The sequence below is a fragment of the Colossoma macropomum genome, unplaced genomic scaffold (assembly GCF_904425465.1).
Source record: "Colossoma macropomum unplaced genomic scaffold, Colossoma_macropomum, whole genome shotgun sequence".
Classification (NCBI taxonomy): domain Eukaryota; kingdom Metazoa; phylum Chordata; class Actinopteri; order Characiformes; family Serrasalmidae; genus Colossoma; species Colossoma macropomum.
In genome coordinates, this window is record NW_023494795.1 from 14,996,143 (window position 1) to 15,017,876 (window position 21,734).

The window sequence follows — 21,734 nt, forward strand, 5'->3', positions numbered from 1 at the left end:
ACCAACACCACTGATTCTGATATCATGGTGCATTGCTGTATGTTTACATTCTATTTACATTCTATATCGACAGATGTTGGTGTACATTTTTTCCATTTATTTCAATGTTAAACAATGGTTATGTCCTTTTTTTGCAAAATAAGTCTGTGCACAAGTGTCTCTTTCTCTATTTACAAACACGATATGGTATCGGTTAAAGGTTTAGAGTCCTCGCTTTTGACAATAATCAATATAAAATCAATATAAAATTGAAACAAGCCCTGATAAAGTGTTAGTATCAGATATACTGTTTAAGATGTAATGTCTTTGCTTGTGCTGTAGTTTTCCATGGCTAACACAAACTCATTGCTGGACTAGGAGAGCACAGCGTTCCAGTGCGTGTCTCTCCATTTAGCATCTCGTCCTGTGAATGCGGCATTCTGCAACAGTCCTAATTTATTCGTCTTTAATTTACCGTGCACGGCCGTCAGCTGTCCTGTACCTGCGCTATGAGAGAGGGAGAGGGAGAGAGAGAGAGAGAGAGAGAGGGAGGGATAGATTAAGTCTGATGGTGAACGAGTCAACAGTGCCAGTGTGAGACTCTGACAGGGGCCGAACTGTTTTGTTCTTTGGCTTGTGTTCTGTGACGCAAAAAGGGGCTTGGAACAGGGAGAGAGAGAGAAAGAGAGAGAGAGAAGGAGGGGAAGGTATGGAGAGAATCTCCACATACCACGCTGCTCTCATGGTGATGGCATGGCCAGCAGAACAATGCCAGGCTGGCATAGCGAGGCCGGCAGAGCGGGCACACACAGAGGGTCTTTCATCAACACTTAGTGGAGAGGCACATACACACACACTCTTTTCAGGGCTGTTTCAGTTTTTGTGACTGGTCAGTTCTCTGCGCTCTCCCATGCTGCTCTTGTGCCTGTTTGTAAGGCTCAGTGAGGGGTCAGTGCTCTTCCACTGGAGTTCCCACATACACTGGAGCTATGATTCTCTCTCTCTTCCTCTCTCTCGCTCTCTCTCGCTCTCTCTCTCTCTCTCTCTCTCTCTCTCTCACTCTCTCTCTCTCTCTCTCTCTCACTGTCTATCTCTCTCTCTCTCTCTTCTCTCTCTCTTGCTCTCTCTCTCTCTCTCTCGCCTCCTTTTCTCTCTGTCAGTCTCTCTCTTTCTCATTCTTTCTCATCACTGTTTTCTTTTTCTCTCTTTCTTTCTCCCATTTTGTTTTTCTTTTCTTGTTTCTCTCTATTTCTTTCTCCCTTTTCCCTTTCTCATTCTCTTTTTCTCATTGTCTCTCCTTTCTTTTCTCCCTTCTTCCTCTCTGTTCTCTCACTCTCACTCTCCCATTTCCCGCTCTCTCTTTCTCACCTGCTTCTTTCTGTCAGTCTTTCTCTCTCCTTTTTTCTTCTCATACTTTTGCTCTCTATTTCTCTTGCTTTGTTTTCTTCTCATTTCTCTCTATTTCTCTCTCCCTTTTCATTTTCTCTCTTTCTCCCTTTCTCATTGTTTCTCTCTCCTTTCTCTCTTCTCTCCTTTCTTTCTCTTTCTCTCCTCTCACTCTCCATCCCCCCACTTTCTCTCTCTCTCTCTCACTCTCTCTTTCTCTCGCCCACTTTCTCACCATATTCTCTCACTTTCCCTCTTTCTCTCTTTCTCTAGCTAACTCACCCACTCTCTCTCTAGCTCTCTCTCACTTTCCCTCTTCCTCTCGTTCTTGCTCACTCACCCACTCTCCTTCTTCAGTTTGCTCGCCCACTCTGTTTCTCCTCGTTCATTTGCATCATAATTTAGCATTATGTCAGATCTCAGCAGTGTGATGGAAATTTCTGATGGTTTGATTCATGCTGGAATTTCCCTGCCCACCAATTTGTGCTCTTTGGGTTTGTGGATTATGGACACACGCACACCTATCTGTATATGTGTATCTGTGCGTCTGCGTTGCAACCTGAGTGTGCACAAGAGCCCCAGTATGATTACAGGTCTCAGGTTGCGTTTTTTTCATCGTCTCTGTAAGTGTGTTTGACATGGCTGTGGGAAGAATCCAAACAGGCTTCTGGATGTGTGTGTGCGCAGCCATATGTGTGTGTTTCCACAGCCCACAACCCATTTCCATAGACTTCTTCCTGGTCTCCTGTCCAATCTGAACCGGCTAACCTTCACCCGCGCTTCACCTTGCCTGTGAATGTGCTTCATCACTCCAGCTGCTGTTGAGCGCCCACCACTCGCACACGCAAAGCACAAAACCCCAAAGTCTGACAGGCTTTGTTTGTGCAGGTGGTGCGAAAATTCAGCCCTTACGTTGTTGTACTGCTATGCGGTTTTGATCAAATTCAATATCGTGTTTTCCAGAAAGATCACAGTATCAGATGATGTAGAAATTTGCATGAATAAAGTTAACGAACCCTTGCTTTATGAGTACTTTTACTGAGATACAGAATAGCGTTGCTGTCAGAACAAAACCTCCTAACTTTTTACAGGAGAAATAAATAGCATTGTTCACTTTTAATGTAAATTGAGTAAGTTTGGACAGTTTCTATTGGTCCATTCATCATAAATATTCACACAGTATACAGGTCAGTTGAAAAAGTGGCATTGCTCTGATGCTTCAGCTGCCTAAAGAGAATGAAAAAGAATAAGAAGAGAAGAAAAGCAGGAACGGTTGGGGTGGAATTCCTGATAAAAATATTCAGTTCTGCCTTCTGCATAGGAATTACTCCAGAATGGTGCTTTGAGAAAGCTCGGGTGTTGTTCTACCCCGGGGTTTGGGAATGGTGCTGCATGTCTTTTTGATGAACCCAAAAGTACATGGATTTTTCTGCCATTAGAAAAGCAAAAGCTTATTGAAGTTCAGCGTAGGCAGTTTTTTTCTAGCATGTCGCTTCCAAATGAAACTTGGATTGTACTCCTTGATGTGTGTATGTATGTATATTTGTGTGTGAGTGTGTGTGTGTGTGTGTGTGTGTGTGTGTGTGTGTGTGTGTGGTGTTGCCCCTCTCTCTAACCACACACAGCCAGAACACTCCTACAGTCCCTGCCTTCCTCGCCCTCCTAAAAACGTCCAGAGAAGTTTGGGTGGCCAGCGTAAGCTTAGCTTTGTTTTTCTTGCTATTCACACGTTTTACGGCCCTTCAAGGCAGCCTTTTCAAAAAGCTCTCACCACAGTTTTGAGCCATTTCGCGTTTACTTTGCTTTGATTTGGAAATATGGATTTATTTTCCAAGCCGGCAGCTGCTTGGTGACAGCTGACGTGTGTTTTGCAGGAGGTGTGACATTTTAATGAGTCGGCCATTTTGGGCTCCGCTCCCAGACTGGCATCTCTCGGCTTCCTTCAAATAGTACGGAGAGCCGAGAGTGCTGCGCCATGTCTGAGAAGCCTCGCTCTGGATCTGGGTTATTCAATAGGCTGCTATGGTAAACCTCCACACTGTTTGTATGTTGTTGTGGTGGCGTTGGCCGGCTTTTTATTTATCTGTATAAGTATGTCTTGGCTTCTGTTTTGTTTTTGTTTTTTTCTTTTCTCCCATTCTGAACAGAGTGTGTCTCTTCCCAGTCTTCACAGGAGCCTTTGCTACAGGCACGGAGTGAGTCAATAGGCCTGATTACTAGGGATGCACAGTGATACTGGAATTATATCGGGACTGGCAGATAATTGGTTAAAAACGTTCAGTGTTGACTGATATTTCAAACCAACATTTGATGACGCATATATTGTCCTCCAGAAGATCATAAGGTTTAGATTATGTGGGATTATGATGCTATAATATCTACAGTTTATTCAATTTACTGCACTCATAAATGTGTTATATTTCTCTGTATTGCTAATCCAGGTAATCCCAATTTCTATGTTTTATAAGTGTTTATGTATCAGCCTCGGTATCAGCATCGGCAGATATATACCTAAAAAATATCGGATTTCGGCATTGGTCCAGAGTTTCCATATCAGAGCATCCCTGCTGATAAGGCTGAATCTTAAATATCAGTCTGAATTTTCTCCCTGCTCCCTATGTTGTGCACTGTGTAGGTCATGAAATAATGACTTCTACACCTAGGCAGCACATTACACGTCAATTAGCAAGCTGTTTGGGATTCAGACATTGGCTGTATGTCTCTTTATTGTTTTGGTGTAGAAGCCATAATTTAATTACTGATGCAGTGCACCGCACTACATGAACTCATTTCACAATAATAACATTGGCTAGAGTGGCTGATGTTATCACCAATGAGTCAAAATGGTCTGGATGGGTCTATCCTGGTCTTATTTATGAAATCTTTGCAATCATTATAACAAAAAATGATGTGATGCCATCTGTGCCAACATTCACCCAACCAGAGCTCCACCAAAGTTCATCACCAGGCGATGAAAAAGTCAGATTAGGGCTTGAAACACAGTGTTGAGGCTCCATAATGGACCACTGTGACGTGTTAACCTGACTCAAGTGGAATCAGTTTAACTTGAATCAAATGGGATTAAGCAGGTAAGAAGTCCATTGAAGTTTGCCGAAGCCCTCTCTCAAGTTCAGTTTACCTAAAGGCTTTCATCTAATGCCATTAGCCTGCATTGTCTTAAGCTTTCGGATGCTTTAGCGCTGACAGTAGGCTTTGACAGTCTAAGCCTTTTGAAAGCGAAGTCGCCGCTTCTATTGTGCTGCTCTGAGTCATGCTCTTTTTATATGCAATTGCCAGCTAACAGTGAGATTCTGTATTCTTTGAATGTTTCAGCCACAAAGTACATGTATTTAGTTAACAGAGAGGAGGTAGGCAGACTCACTTTCCTGAAACAAGTTCAGTCTGAATCAATGAGGTTGATGCATTAAAGTATGTTTAGGCCTTTTTGAATGTAAACGCATCAGATGTGCACAGCTATGGGCACTACATTCTGTCAGGTAAGTGTACGTGTGAGTACGTATGTGTGTTGACGCGCCGGGCGCGGTGTGTTTGGGTGTGTGTGTGTCCTGCACAGTCATGCTGCCCTCCATGGTGCTGCACAAGTCTACAGTACAGCCGTACCAGCGCGGCTTCTACTGCGCTGACGACAGCATCCGCTACGCCTATAAGAGAAGCACGGTGCCCTCGTCTGTGCTGATGGCCGTGGGCCTGCTCCTGCCCCTCACCAGCGTAAGTGCCCCAAACCGGGGCATCTGACTGGGGGCATGGGACCAGGAGAGCTGGGGGGAAAAGGCGTGGGAGGCTCAAGACTCTAAAAGAGTTAGGAGAGTACATAGCGAATATATCTAGAATTCATCTGCATATACAGGCCAAAGTTGTGGAAGCAACACTGACAAATAAGTTTGACTGCATAAATGATTTTTTTTTGTTTAATAAAAGTGTATATGACACTTCATATACATTGCTAAAGTTTCAAACTATACATCTGCCTCTCCAGTACAAATATGGAAAGTAAGCTGTATAATAATGCGGATGAAAACCTTGTATCTCCATTTTTCATTTTTTTACATAACTTAAAGAGCATTGGCTTTTACATTGTAAATTTCATGATGAATGGACCAAAACAAATGGTCCAGAATTACGTGGAAAAAAGTCTGGTTCCATTGACTTACATTAGAAGTGAAGCATGTTTTTTCCTTCTCCTGTAAAGTTGTCATGTTGAAGATATGTCACAAAAGACATATATCTGCCTATTCAGCCTACAGCAGTTTAGCCCAGCCCATCCATGTTGATGTTATAAGAAGTGTTTCAGCCTGGACTGCTTTTTTAACAAGGCTCAGTGCAGTGCAGTCCATCAGAACAGAGGTAATAATACAGGTACAATAACTAAATTCACTCTGAAGTCTTTCCTGTATAACTTGTTATGAAACATTAAAGAAATCACTGATTGCTTCCAACCTTTTGGCCTGCAGGGTAGATCATAATAGAAAAGATTGCTGAATTGGGTCCAAATTATAAGACTCTTAGTATAGAAATCATGTATCGACTCTGAACTTACTGGAAGAAATCAGGTCCAGAGAGGGTTTAGTGCAGTGCAGTGTAGTGTATAGTCACTCTTTTAGAGTCCAGTCTCCCACGCCAGGAGCTCCCCACCTCCCCGGTGTATCCCATGATCCTTGGCTGCTGTGTGCTGTGCTGTGCCGTGCCAACCTGCCCCTGCGCGTGTGTCTTTCTGTTTGTCTCTGTGACTGACCTGAAGCCTCTCTCTCTCTCTCTCTTTCTCTCTCTCTCTCTCTCTGTGTCTGTCTTTCTCTGTCCTCTCTCTCTCTCTCTATCTCTCTCGCTATAGCCGGCCTGCCTTTCCTGTTAATTGAAACTAGCATGATCGAGCCATACCGTCGCGGGTTTTACTGCAGTGACCAGTCCATCCAGTACCCATGTAAAAACGGAGACACCATAAGCGATGCCGTGCTCTGTCTTGCTGGCATTCTTATTGCCATCTTCTCTGTAAGTCCTTCTCTTATATATATATATATCTGTCAAATATATCATCCTTAACCTCCCTCCATACACATTTTCATTCCCAAAATAAACCATAAATAAGAGTTTAAATAAAAATATAAAATGCAGAAAAGTAGAATTTCATATAGATCATTTAGAAATACATCCATAAACCATTCATGTCCATCTTTCAAAGAGAACCGGAAGAGATGAAAGTTCATCATGGTCAGGAGTCAGTGGTGCTTTTGGGCTTCTTGTTCTGTCTGCATGTGATCTTTCCATCGCTCTCTGACTTTTGCTGTTGTTTTGACTTGTGTTTGGTTTGTGTTGCAGTAGAATTTATTGTGAGTGACAAAATTAATGCCTCAAAAGATAATTCAGTGGTTTTCCAGAGCGGAGTCAATGAAACTTCAGCTTGAAGAGATGAAACAGTTTTCCGTTCACTCCAAATGCAGTCGAACAGCCAAGACATATTTATAGTCCAAGGTTCGCTTCTTTAGCTTTGCGACAGAGCTACAAGACTAATGGGCACTTATAACCGCCAATTTGCATTTTGCAGCTGCATAGCAAAATCATGAAATCTATAAACACGGACAAAAGTACATGGTACAGTTAAAAGAATTGTAGTAGCCATCCTAAAGCCTGAGTCGTATCTGTACTTTTGTCCATTTTACAAAATTTCATTTTGAGGTTTGCGATAATTTAGGCATGCAGGGTGGCTATAAACCTCTATTACTTGATAGCTATAATAGCCTCATTGCCCCAGTGTAAAATTAAGGCAGCAAACTTAGGTCTTATATAAATCAGTTGCATATTGACTTAAAGATGATTTCCCCTGATTTTAGTATTTCTTTTAAATTTCTGTATAAATCAACTATTGAGATGTAAAAACAATACATACAGAGTGTTTTATATGAAATGGTGTATTATAGATGTATGTACCTTTTTACCTTGGCTTTCTTTAAAGTAGTAGTGATAGGATCCAGGGGTTAAATGTCTTCAGTGCAAATATAGCCCTATTATTTACTATCTAAAATGACCAGCGAACTTGCACTTGTCTTCTGAATTATGGTAAAATAGTGGTAAATAAAAAAAAGAACATTTTCTTCAGAGACTATTTTGCCTTATAATGCTGTGCATCTACCTGTCTGACGTAAATAGTTAAAAAAAATATATTATTTATGCTAAAACTTCATCTCAAAACCTTTGTGAAACGATATCTGAGACATTAGGCAGTGTATTCATTACCATTTCATATAATAACTTTCCATTGAGGGAGCTATAAGAGGCATTAAAAGCTGTGGTTCCAACAATTCTAGAACGGCACATTTCACATCAAACTCTGAAGGATTTCTTAACTTATATAATTCTGCAGAAATTTTGAAAATTTGGTGGAATTCCCCTTTTAAATCATTGGATATTTCAAGCAATGGTTTGAGCCTCGGAATAAAATGCATTGCTCAATTTGATGTGCAGCAATTCAGACTAGCTGTAGCCTAAACACAATGAGGTTAACATTCGTTTATCTACCACTTCTATCAAAAGTCTTGTGATAGTGTAAGCATCACAAGTGGAGGGCGGCTGGCAGGTCAGACTCTGCTGATAAACATAGACCTGCAGCTGCTGGCCGCTGACTGCTCTCTATTAGAACACACAGGACTTTAATAGCGTCAGTGACAGCCGGCAGCAGCTTCCTGAAATACAGCAAAATGCACGCCAGCACATTTCTGGCAAAGACTTAGGAAACAAAAGTAGTCGGACAGGACACAGACTTTCAGGGACACTTTGGAGCGTGTGAGGAAGTCGTGTGTGAGAGAAAGAAAAGAGGAAAGAAGCCAAAATAATAGAATGCTAAAATAAAGATGGGCTCCCACGAAAAACTGTGGCACAGCTCTGATGTCAGAGCTCTCGTGTGTATTGGAAAATGAATCACATCAGTGCCAGGAACAGTACTTGGCATCGCACCTAACCAGAGACATGCCTACCTAGTGTTTAAAGAAGAAAATGCTCCAAAAGCGGGGATTAAAATGTGTGTGTGTGTGTGTGTTGCACTACACACACAGCTGTACATAATTAGTAGTGTCTCCAGTCCCAGTTTGGTTAAGGCCTCTGGGAGAGCATGTCTTCACTGCCACCACAACAGCTTTCCACTAGAGTGTGAAAAAGGCTCAATAACAGAGAGAGAGAAAGTACAGTTAATCTCATAGTGATGGTTAATCATATTGTAGTTTTAAATGGTTCAGTGTGTTTGCACAGCGGAATCGTCAGTGTTGAATTAACTCTTGCAGTGTCCATTAATGTCCAGCTGCATTTAAAGGAATAGTTCAGCAAAAAAATCCAATTTACACAATTAACCACTTACCCCAGATGTAGTTGATCAGACAAGACGTCCAGATTTTGCTTGGTTAGTTTCAAACTGGGGCTTCGAGGCTACCGTTGCTAACAAACACTAGAAGTCAATAGTCACCCAAATATTTTCCATAAATACACCCCTAAAACTTTTCTCAAACCTCACACAAAGTTGTGCAGATGTGATTTAAGACACAGTATGATTTACTGTGAACAGTATAAATGCAACTTGTCTTCCCCATATAGCTATAGTTTCCTTCACTTACAATATCATTATATCATTATAAAATCATAACGCTTTTATAACATGGTGACAAAATACAGTATGAATTATAAAATATAAAAGAATAAAAGACAGCATTACAGCAATGTTTGGAACATAATGTCATTTGTTACAATAAACAGACGATTGCTAAGTAATATAGTTCATCAACAATTACTGTTGTAACAGTCAGCGATTATTCCATGAATAATGGTTGTTAATAACGTGCTGCATTAATACTTAGTTAATGTGCATCATCATGTTTTATATTGAATATTTTACAGTAGCTTCAGTTGTGGCTCAGCCAATCAGATTTCAGACCCAGACCTATCCATTTTATATTGAACATTGAATGTGTTACAAGGCTCATGGTGTTAATTAGCCCTGGGGAGTGTGTGTGTGTTAATATGTGGGTGTGTGCTCTTCCTTAGGCCCCCCGTACACTTATTCATTCAGCCACACACATCCTCAAACTCATAAAGCACAGCTGTTCACTTTTATTAGAAGTTATTTATATATATATATATATATTCCATTCCATATAAATGCCATCACTAAATGTCACCATTGACTGGAGAGGCAGGCCATGCTCGTTCTCATAAACCTGATCTCCTGTTCCGTTCACTCATACCACTCACTCTTCCTCTCTCCCCCCCTCCTGTTTCGGTGTCATAAGTGTGCTTTCCCAACTAATTTCATCTGCATGTAGATCTCACACTCATCCTGCATGTCTGAGACCTGACCATTATGAATTTTTGTATTGTTTTTACATGTTAACACATACTGGTTGCATTTTTTTGCCGTGTTCTGAGACAGTCTAACCTGGTTCTGTGTTTTCAGTGTACGCCACGATTCAAAAGTATGGAATCATCATATGCAATCATTTTGGTTATTTTACATACAATAATAGCTCATACCATGTAGTAGAGGTGGGTGATGTGGCAAAAAGTATATCACGATACATCAGGAAATTTCCACAATATTTGATATGTTAGGATATTTATTTGTTCAGACATCTAATCAGCTGGAACAGAGAAAAAAAAGTCAGTACTGCTACATTTTAAGAAATACTATTATTGTGTTGCAATAAGCAGAACTAATTTTGTTCTCTATATCACGATCAATGCAGTTGGACAGTGTTATACATTCTGACGAGATGCATGATATGTATTGAAAAGCATACTGTATTGTATTGTAACATAATTTATCATAAAAAATATATTGACATATTGCCCAGCCCCAAGTTGTAGATTTAAATATTATTAACTAGACACTTAAAAATATTTTAAAAGTTGTATTCAGTAGTTCCACATACAGTTAATGATTAATGCTGAAAATATGCTGTAATCATCTATTTATAGCAATTTAGAAAAATATAAGTTTAAGAATAGCATATGAATAATATAATAATCAGGTCATCAGCCTTGAGATTAATTTTGTATGTATGAGACATTCTGGATATTTTCTCATAACTTCTTTCTTTTGATTGATGTTGCATATTGATACGTTTATCTGCCGCTAAACTGATTTTTATATTATGGAAAACGTTGATTCCAAACTTTTGATCAGTGATTCCAGACTTGTAAACTGTAGTGCGTGTCTGATGTTCCTCCTGTGCTCCACACCTCCAGATTGTGATCGGTGAGTGCTATAGGATCCATTACCTGAAGCAGGGCACCCAATCCTTCGTGGGGAACCCCTATGTCTCCGCCCTCTACAGACAGGTGGGCGTGTTCATCTTCGGCTGTGCGGTCAGTCAGTCCTTCACGGACATTGCTAAGGTGTCGGTGGGCCGCATGAGGCCACACTTTCTGGACGTGTGCAAGCCGGACTACTCCAGGATCAACTGCTCTCTGGGCTACATCACCGAATACGTCTGCCTGGGTGACCCGAGCAAAGTGCAGGAGGCCAGGTGAGGCACCCACATGCCTGTTAGCTCACTCATGTATACTCTTATCATCATGCACAGACTCTTCTGCACACGTACGCTCGGTAACCCTTAGAGGTCTACAGTAATCACTGTTGTTTTACTATACTGCCCAAATGTAATGACTTAAGTTCATAATTAAGTATGTAGTTATGTAATGAATTACATTTAAGTTCAATTAATATTGTGTACAAAGAGGTTCTAGTCTGCACTTTATTCCATTTGCTGTATCAAGTAATGATACAAATCTTTTCTTTTTCACTCACAAAGCCGCACACCCACCCTGTCATAGAATGTGCTACGTTTTATTGTGGTTTAATATTGCTGTAAAGCAGTAAAAGACACATAATAGCCCTCAATAGCCTGTAATTTTGGGATTACATATTGAATTTCTGTCCTTTCAGGAAATCCTTCTTTTCTGGACATGCCTCATTTTCAATGTTCACCATGCTGTACCTAGCGGTAAGTACCTGTTACTGCAAATACACACACACACACACACACACACACACACACACACACACACACACAGCTTCTCTCCTGTTGCACAGCTGATACTGTGAAGTGTATTCAGTATGTTTTTTATTTCTTTTCGGCTGTGCAACCCTTCTGGCTACTCAGTGTGAAATGTGATTCACTCTCATCTCCTGGCTGGACACAGACCAGCTGTTTTTTATTTATGCAGCTGCCTAGACTTCCTCTACTTCTCTATCCTTCTCCCCATTCTCTCTTTTCTCTCCCTTTTACTCTCTCCCTCTCTCTCTCTCTCTCTTTCTCTCTCTCTCTCTCTCTCTCTCTCTTTTTGATTATTTCCTCCTCACTCCACCAACCCCATCTCTCTCTGCCACCTGTTGGGAGGCCATGTCGAGGCTGTTCTCTTTGCTTAAGGGTCTCTCGCTTCAAACGTCCATTAATTAGACGTCCTGCCAGTCCAAAACCTACTTCACACACATGAGCACACACTCATACACGCAAGCACACGCATTCATGCACACTACCTTAGGGCTTTTTCTGTTCCCACACTGTAGAGCAAACCTATTTGCCCACATCAAAGATTTTTCAGTTGGTCTCACCTCAAGTTTCCCCTCTTTCTCTATTTCCCTTTCTTTTTACTCACGCACTTTCTTATGAATGCCAAACCACCATCTCTTTAGTCATAGCCAGTATGGTAGCACTAAATGGACATTTTAATACCACATCGCTGCTGTCGGAACAAAACCTTTTATCTCCAAAAATGGTAACTTTACAAACAATGTAAAGGGCAGCAGGAATTTTCAAATCAGGCCAAAAAACTGAAAAATGTAAAAAATTGAGATACGAGGTTTTGTTCCAACAGAGTGATATACTGGTTATATTAATCTCAGATAATTGCCACATATGCACTGAAAAAGTGATGCATCATACCTGCTTGAAATGTGTATCGTTTACACATATAATAAAATGTGCACTGCTTTTTCAGCGTGTCTTGTTTCACGCTAGTATCTGCCATATGCTAGATTTAAACAGCAAATATGAATTAGTGGTCTCTAATCTGAGCAGGAAATAAACACAAAAATTATTTAATGCACAAACATTTTTAACACCCATAGTGCTGAAATCAATATTGCCCCTGCTTAAACTATGATATCATCACGCAGACCATATATTGTTCCACTGTAGTAGCTATAGAGAGCACTGAGGTTGAGGGGTACTAGCTGAGGGTCCGGTGTGGTAATAGATGCGGCCAGCTGTGCATTCCCAGTGTTTGGAGGGATTAAGTAGGAGTGTGAGAGAGGGCAGAGTGGGGTAGGAGCGCTGCCAACACAGTGTGAGACCCAGGTTCGTGTGTGTGTGCATGTGGCCGCAGAGGGCCAATAGGGGGTAAGCTGTTTTAACTCAGCCTGTGTTCCCCTTAATACACTCCGAACAGCCATTAAATTAATGTGCGACTTTGACAGCTTTGCTAGCCTTGAAGCGCCAGCTGGGTCTCTGGCTGCGCCTTGTGCAGACGAGAGGAAACAGGGTGTGGAGAAGCAGAAGTCACGATAGAGCTGCGGAGCATTTAACGACAAAAGCGATGGGCTTTTCTATATACACCTACTCCACTTTAACCACTGTGATTTAACACATACGAAACACAAAGCGCTGTCACTACCACTATTTACTGTCCAAGAAAACACATGAAGAACATCTCACTGCTTCCGAAGCTTTCCTTAATGTTTACTGTCAGGTGTTAACTAATGTGGTAAAGCTTCTCATTCTGGGTTTCTGAGTCAAGAAATAGTGATACAGAATGCCTGATACACTCATGCAGTGGTTCCCTAATGCAGGAGTTCCCCTGCCTACCACACACCTGATCCAACTAATCAGCTCATTAACTCCACCTAAACTGCAAGCTTAACATTATTTGCATTACGCCTTATATCTCGGTAACTTCTGTTATTATACAATAACTACTATCAAACTAATATGCACGTTTTGCAGTTGTAAGAGTGAGGAGTTTGGAGTAGTGTTGGCTTATAGAAAGACCCTTGCAGTTTGAGGTGCTGAGACAATTCAAGGACCTAAAGATGACCCCCATATGGAGTAAGTTATTGAGAGAGAGAGAGAGAATGAAAGGAAGAAAGAAAGAAGTAAAGAGAGAAAGAAGTACAGACTTAAAGAGAGGAAGAAGGAATGAAAGAAAAGAAGGGTGAAAGAAAGAAGAAAAGGAAGAAAAAAAAGAATGAAAGACAAGAAGAACAGCAATGACATAAATAGGAATGGGGTTATAAATATTCTTGGCTCTTATGCTGAGTTCAACACCAAGAGCTCTATATTTTTCTCTCCCCTCTCTTTCTTCCTCCTCTCCTCCTGTCATTATCTGCGTACGCTACCGTGGGAGAGACAGTGATGTCATGATGAGGGTAGACTCCAGCTCTCGCTGTCACTCTTTCCCTTCTGTTTACTTTAGCCTCAACTCAGCCGCAATGCAGACAGACGTCTGACAGACCCCCATCAACTAATGTCTGCCAGCATTAAACGAGAAATTTCCATTCATTTATAGATGGTATACTTTCTTTACTTTGCAAGACGTTCCGTCAATCCCAGAGTCACTTACCGGCATGTTTTTATGTCTACACTGATTGTATTTGTATCAGAGATAGAATGGAGGAAGATTAAAGGGTAGCGTGAATGGAGGAGATTAGAGTGTATTGAAGTCAGTGAACAGTAAATGCAAAGCTTCTGTTTAGACATCGGGGTTTCCCCTTAACTTACTTTGTGTTGTTTTTGAATTTGATCCATTGGTTTGAGTTGTACCGCATTACATCTTGCTCTCAATTACTGTTGATGGTTGGTGTGATTGCATTTCAGCCTGTTGTGTATGTAGTGAGATCACTGGAGAGAGAGCTGGACAATTGCATGTGATTGAGACCCTCATTATAGTATATTGTGTTAGATTTCATCAGTATTCCATTACAGTTAATCCATAAACAGTCTTGCATGGTAGTGAGAGAGTGTTATTGAGTAGCAGGCAGCATAATCTCATGTAAACAACTCCTCGCTAGGAATAATTCTGTGAAAAGTCGAATGTACAAAATTGTTTAACCCTCATCCCGAATGTTGATAAGCCTAATGTCGATAACAAGTAGTGGAAGCTTCCCTCTTAAAGTAGACACATCAAAAATGCACATCTGTGTGTCCAGGTAAGGACAACCTAGAGGTCATTTGTGCTATTTTTAGCACTATCTGTAACATGTCTATTGTTTCCATTTGTAATATGACACAGAATGTGTTCAAATAATTTTAACCCTGATGTTGTCACAGCCATCAGTGGCTGGAAATCCCACTAAACGTAACTGGCCTCACGCTGTCTGGGTGGGCAGGATTGCCCCCTCTTTCTTCTAATCAGTCAGCATGATGCCAGGCTATACAGGAGTCTGTGAGCTGATGTAGCATTAGTGTTCCCCTCCAAGCGTGTTCAGCTGCCCAATGCTGTTATGTTTGTGGCAGTTTGAAAAAAGCAGTGGTGCTTCATGTATCTGTGAGGGAGCACATGCCAGCCTTTACCTTTCCAGCTTGGTAGCATCTTGTGATAGAAGTAGGCCTAGCTAGTGTGTGGGAATAGCTTCATAGCTCCAGTGCAGAACTTAGAACCAAGCATATCTTGGCCGATCGAGTATTCCTCCAACAGAGTGGTCATGCAAGTTCCCATACTGCTGCTTCTTTCCTGTGTACGGCCAGCTTAGCTCGTTGGTGACACATCCCATTGCACTTTACTGGGAACGTTAACCATAGGCTAAGTGACATTAAATAGCATGCTGATTGATGGCTGACTCGGGGCAGTAGATGTGTGTGTGCTGGCGTGACTGTGTCTGTGGGGTTTTTAGTGGGTTTGGGATTTGGGTATTTTCTAGCCTCTCTCTAACCTCCAGCCTCTCAGCCCATGTGTTCTGGTTTGGCCTGAGGCGTGAGGAGGCGTCACCACTGCGCCCAAACCACACGGCGACACACGAGCACGGCAACCGGCCAGCAGTTAGACGGCTGAGAGAGGAAATGACAGGGCACCGGAGAGGAGAGCTGAACAAAGGTTTTAGAGAAGGTCTGAGTGATGAATCCACGCTGGAATGATGTCTGAGGTAGTTGGTGACAGTGGTTGATTTTACTTGGAGAACTCACAATGTTGTGGACTACGCTCATCATTTCCAGTGTTGCGGTCACGCTGAAAGAAAGCCCAGTTCACTGTGTTGGCTTCTTTATGCCTGACCTAAGGTCAGGGTGTGGAAAGCCCCAGGGGAAAAGCCAGAACTGGCGAGAAAAGCTTCATTTTGGAGCAGCAGACCGACTCTGCAAGTAGAGACTGATGCTCAACACAACAATACTGCACAACACCATGAAAACAAACAGTCTGGTCAAACCACTGCAACGAAAACACGCACACTCCCTCCCTCTTCTCTCGCTCGCTCTTTCTTTCTCTCCCTCTCTCTCTGCGGTGAAGAGGATGTGGTCAGTTTTTTTACGCTGTCTATCAAAAGCCTGAGGAGAGCTAGCTTTTCAAACTGTTTTTAACGTTTTCTTCGGTTTGGTTTCTTCTCTTCTGCTGGCTTTTATTTGCCTTCATCAGTGTGAAGCACTTTGAGCTGCATTTAAATGCATGAAAGGTGCTGTTTAAAAAAGGTCAATTATTGTTATTGTTATTATTATCATTAATAACTGAGCATATTTTCTTTGTCGATTTGCACAAACTTTACAATTACATTAGGAAACTGCTTAGATATTGTCATTGTCACAAACTACAAAACTGAAGAAACATCTAATAAAAGTACCAGCTTGGGAAAAAATCCATACGTTCTACCCTCTTGTTGTGACATTGGCTCTCGTCAGCCGCCTTTGGGCCAAAAGAGTTTCAATATTTGCTTTTAACAAACCGTCAAATCATTATTTAGGCAAAAACTGCTCTTCATACCAAGAAAGACACTTCAATGTACATGAAGCTGAGTGTTGTAGTAGTAAATTAGTTGCAGGTATTTGTTTTACTTAATTGAGAACTAACAGAACATCAAAGATTACTGACTGTCTTCCTCCTCTTTTCTCTTTTCATTCATTTTCCACCGCAGTACTCTCTGGCGCTGTCCACCAAACTTGGACAGGAGATCTTAACAGTCGCTCCAAATATTTACTGCACACCGCTTCAGTGCTTGCCCATGGCCATGCATGGAGGCTTTTGAAACAGCCACAAGGTTTAAAAATACCCCCTTCAGGAGCTTTTCCATTGTCCCAGCCAAGGCATTAACCCCCTACCCCCACCCTCCTGCCCTGTCTATCAGATGGTAGCATCCACTTGCCTGCAGGGAAGGCATGGAGGAGAATCTCAGTAGGACAGTGCATGTTATCTGCTGTATGAGGGTGTTGTGGCTTATGAGGGGGCTCCGGGATAAGAGTATCAGGGACACACTTTGTCAGACATCCACACCAAACTCTGGACGGGATCTTAAAAGATCAAGGCATCTGAACAGCAGTGTGTTTGAGTGTACGTGCGCGTCTGTGTGTGTGAAGTGTCCACGCCACGTTGAGCTTATCTAAGCTCTGATAGCTGAGGGCTGTCTCTGAGTTGAGTAGAGAGTCTTCAGGCTCTATCTGTTATCTGAACGTCTGTGTGGAGAGCTGTGTGTGTGTGTGTGTGTTCTGCAAGAACCAATACACCAGCTGAACAGTTATTACTGTCATTTTTCTATACTATTTATATATAATTACCAAATAAACTGCTTAGTCATATACATTAATCACATGTACATCATGTATTCTGCTGCAGTCTGCACTTTTTCCATTTGTTGTAATATCAAAACAGATATTACAAATGATAAAAAAAGGCTTAGAATCTGTATAACAGAATTGGTTGGTTAAGTAACCAGTTGGTTGGTTAAAGTTTCAGACTTTACCATTCACCCCACAACCTACACGATCATGATATGGAAATTAAGCTGCAGAAACAGCCTGATACTTTTTGTGACATCATGAATTCTAAACATACCATTCACTCCTCAGTCTGTATAATCTGGAAACAGCTGCAGAAACAGCCTGTTTTGAATTGATTGAATTGAACACATTAACATGTATACATCTATTCAGCCTACAGCACTTAAGCCCACCCATTCCTGTTGAAGCTATAAGGAGTGTTTCAGGCCTGGACTGCTTTTAGAGGAACAATACAGGGCAGCCAGTTAAAAGAGAGATCGTTTACATATAGTAGTCTTAAAGCACACCCTGGTTAATTCTAAAGGGGTGAAGAAAGGTTGTAATATGGTCATGTAAAGTGAATTATGTCTGTTTTTGCTACACAGACCCATATAAATAGTGTATGGGGAAAAGTAAATACACAATAAATGTAGGTCATGGTCCACTTAGTTTAAATTACTTTGTGCTTTTGTTATGGCTGTCAATAACTGCAGCTTCTAAGAGGTAACCTCCTAGTACTGTTTGTCTCCAGGCCCAGGTGTCACCTTACTATGCCTGAAATTGCACTCAGCAGCTGTGTAGTTATTGAGCATCACACCTCCTCATAACCCTGCGTACTCCCAGCAGCCCTGTCTAGACACTTGCGTTTTCCCTTTCTGCTCGTGTCCCAGTCTGAGATGAGAAGATTAACACTAATTGCCCCTTTTTGATCCTTTAGCAGATAGTTGCCATAAGTTCAGATTTAGCATTAGCAGTGGTTTATGGTAATTGAATGTGCCACATTCCTCTCCTGTGTGTGTGTGTGTGTGTGTCTTTGTGTGTGTGTGTGTGTGTGTGTGTGTGTGTGTGTGTGTGTGTGTGTGTCTTTGTGTGTGTGTGTTAATGAGTGCTTAATGTACACTGTCCTGAGGCTCTGGTTGACTTGTTTGTTTTGTGGTCAGTTGTTTATGTACTGAGTGAAAGGCAACAGCATTCCAGGCATTGCGCAGCATTGTGTAACGATAGCCAGGAGGGAGAGAGAGAGAGAGAGAGAGAGAGAGAGAGAGAGAGAGAGAAGAAAAAAAAAGAGAGAGAGAGAGAGCGCTATTAACTCTCCCTCAATTTTCCATTTCATTTCACTTCAGTGGCATGACTGCAGCGGTTATGTCTCTGTATCACTGTGACAGATTTTCAGAAGATTAAGTTTACTACGATCAAGTCTCCATGTTTACATCTGCGGATTCTTATTTTCCAGGGTATATTTTGGTTTTTCCATCTGAATTTCCATGACCAAACCGTAATGCAAATTATTCAGTAACTGCATGAAATGAATGTACATTTTAAATGTTATATTTTTTTTTGTAAAAGCTCCCCTCAAATGAACAGAACGTGTTTTATGATCATACACATGTTGCAATTTACTGCTGAAAGTCAAAAATCTTAGACGCTCTTTGTATTTTTTTATATAAATAATTTTTACAGAGTGTATCACTGTACCTGTATATCACAATCTGTTTATAGTTTATAGACCAAAATGGGTCGACTTTCAGTAGAAAATTGTGAGTTCAGCTTCTTTTATTATAAGGGTTTAATATTACATTACCCATCTATTTGACTGGAAAGAAGACAGTTACAGCTCTCATATGACACCCACCTTTTGGATGTAGCTTATGAAATATGAAAGTTATGAAGAATATGACAAAGTGCGTTTTGGAACCACTGGTGGTCCCAAGGAGTTGAAAGGTTAATGATCATTATCACTATGCATGAGTGGGAGGAGAATCTGAACACTGTGCTCCATAAATATCACAACATAATCACAATATATACACAGTGTGTTCTATGAATAGGGTCTGCTTTGACATCTAATACTTCATTTGTAAGGGGATGTCATCTCTTCGATCAAATAAAAGACAGTCTTTCTATCTCCTTTCACTTACTGTTTACTGTTGTTATATTAGCTTAAAGGACTATTATTGAAATTTTTATTCTTTCCATAGTTGAGCTTTACTCTTCAAGTTGCCATTCATGTCCAAAATGTACCAAAGTCAACAAAAAAAGACAATGTCCTTTAAAAAAAAGCACAAAGTCAGTAGCTAAGTTTCTGTCCGTGTATGTTTGTGCCAGTTTGACAAAGAAATTAAACAGTACTTTTATCCAAGAAAAACAGAACTGTGAAGTTGCACAGTAAAGAGCAGTGCAGTACACAGTTAGCTTAATTAATAGACTTTCACCCAAAATGGGACATTAGCAAAGGTCTGGTTATTGCTGTCTAGGCAAAAACTGAGATCATTTTTTGTGTGCTAAAAATGTATAAATGGAAAAAAAAGTAATTTTTAATGAACATTAACATTTTTTTAACAATTCGACTCTTAATACTAGAAAGAGAACCAGCAATTCAAAGCTAATGACAAACAAAGGGCATTCTTAGTCTTTTGAATCCACCACAAGTAAAAGCTCTCTTTGTGCTGCCAGCATGAATCATTCTCTGGATGTTCTTATAAAGAATTGTTGTTGTCTTTGTTGTCAAAGTTTTACGAGTGGCACTTTTGAGACAAATTGCACTAATCTGTTTCCCCACAGACCACAACTCTTTGGTCAGAGAGCTTTTCGTGGGAAAAATTCCGCCTAAAATACTTTTATTTACATGTTTGTTTTTAATTCTTCTGTGGATTTGTTTGTCTCTTTTTCAGGGAGAGAAATAGCACATATCCACAAGTCAGTGGTTAAAAAGACTCTGGGTTCTGGGTTAGAAAATCCCTCCGCTTTCCCTGGCTGCCAATAACAGGCCCGGATTGGCACAGGACGAACGGAATGTGCAAATTAAAAGCAAAGACATTCAATACAGCTTCAGTCAAAACTTGCGGATTTCTAAGCTAGTGATATTTGCTGTTTACGAGAGATTGTCGGTTAGATTTTAAGGGGTGAGCGGCGAAACCATCAGTGCAGTATTTGAAACTAATAAAAATTGTTCATATAAAGCTTTCGGCAAATCTCAGGGTCAGATTGCTTCCAAATAGTGCTGTTCACCTGGTTTTTGACTGTTCTTTAAATTACCAAAAGAAGAGAAGGTTTGTTGGCGATACCATCGAGAGCCTTTGGCTTTGTCCAAACTTCAACTCATTAAAATGAGCCACCAGAGTAGTTAGGTCACATGCATGTCCACATTGGGCATAGCAAAATGCATCAGCATGTGGAGCTTTCTGTGTGCTGCCATATTTCCGTCCCTGTATAAAAGATGACTTGGCATTAAGGTGTTAAAGGAGCTAAGGTAAACACATTTCATATTCAACATTCTCTCTTACTGACCTTTTAGAGTGACCCAATTTCTTTTAGTAAGCTTTTGAGTCTTAAGAGTCTTAAAGGGAACTTACAGAAAAAAACAGAGATGAGTAAAGCTGTGTTTTCAGGCTGCTGAGTCAGGATACAGTAATATTTGTTTGAGTTTCTTTCCTGTAAGGCCTCATCCTGCATGCCATAACATGACTGGATAATAAGCTTGCACACAGTGATTTGGTCTGTCTGAGACATTCGGTGTGCGGGTTATTGTCTAGAACATGTACGTTCTCTCTTATCCATATCTTTCCATCATCCTCCTGCTCTGAGATGTTGTTGAACGCTAGATAAGCAGGATCAGATTAGCTAAATGACGAAGGATGAGGATGTGCAGGTGCTTATCGGGATGCAAAATTCCCTGTCTCATAAGCCAGCTGCGAAATATTTTTCCAGCTTTATTCCATGTAAGAATAATACTCAGAAGAAGAGGAAAAACTGTAGTTACACAGCACCTATTATGCACAAAAATGCAGTAAAACTGTAGATCAATAATTATTTTATCAGAAAAAGAGAATGCATTAAAAAAAATAAACAAAAATAAAACATAAGATTACAATAAAAAGGGTTTTATTTTTAGTCCAGGGTATCTGGCTGCTGATGAGGAACCCAGAATATTTTAACATCACCTGAGATCCAGGGAGGAAATTCCAACTCCCAAACATCCTCAGGGAGGGATCCCTTCCTCCTGGCACATACAATAGCTGCAATGTCCAGGAAGACGAGGCTGACCTCGTCCACACCTTAGCTGGCAATCTGCACGCTCGAGGCGACGGCTGTGTTGTAGGCTATTGTTTGTTTAGTGTAACATTTTGATCTCCAGTTACTTTGTTCTGTGTCCGTTTCTGTGGGTGGAACTGAAGTTTGCTAATGGCCCACCTCCGTGTTCTACGTAAGGGAAGTTGTCCTCATGTTAGTGACTGATGCTCAGGGTTGGGATGGGACATGCAGGAAATTAACAGGTTTTTACGTTGACCTCTCTGAGAGGCCCTTTTTGCCATGCTGCGTCACCGAGCCGCTGACCCCCAATTACCCTGTACCCCTGACCCTGCCCGCCCCTTCCTCAGCATCTCACTCTCACGCTGACACTGTTTTCTTGCCCCA

The 21,734-nt window shown here is 41.1% G+C and overlaps 1 protein-coding gene across 2 annotated transcripts in view; it reads left to right on the top strand.

The window, feature by feature from the left end:
- plpp3 (phospholipid phosphatase 3) overlaps window positions 1-21,734 on the top strand; it is a 51,785-nt gene that overhangs the window by 19,731 nt on the left and 10,320 nt on the right. The window contains exons 2-4 of one of the 2 annotated variants that reach the window (XM_036581585.1): window positions 4,940-5,094; window positions 10,609-10,889; window positions 11,309-11,366. In XM_036581585.1, coding sequence (XP_036437478.1) covers window positions 4,940-5,094; window positions 10,609-10,889; window positions 11,309-11,366 — 494 coding nt within the window. Of the gene's footprint in view, window positions 1-4,939; window positions 5,095-6,214; window positions 6,373-10,608; window positions 10,890-11,308; window positions 11,367-21,734 lie in introns of both variants that reach the window. The other variant, XM_036581584.1, reaches the window with a different exon arrangement.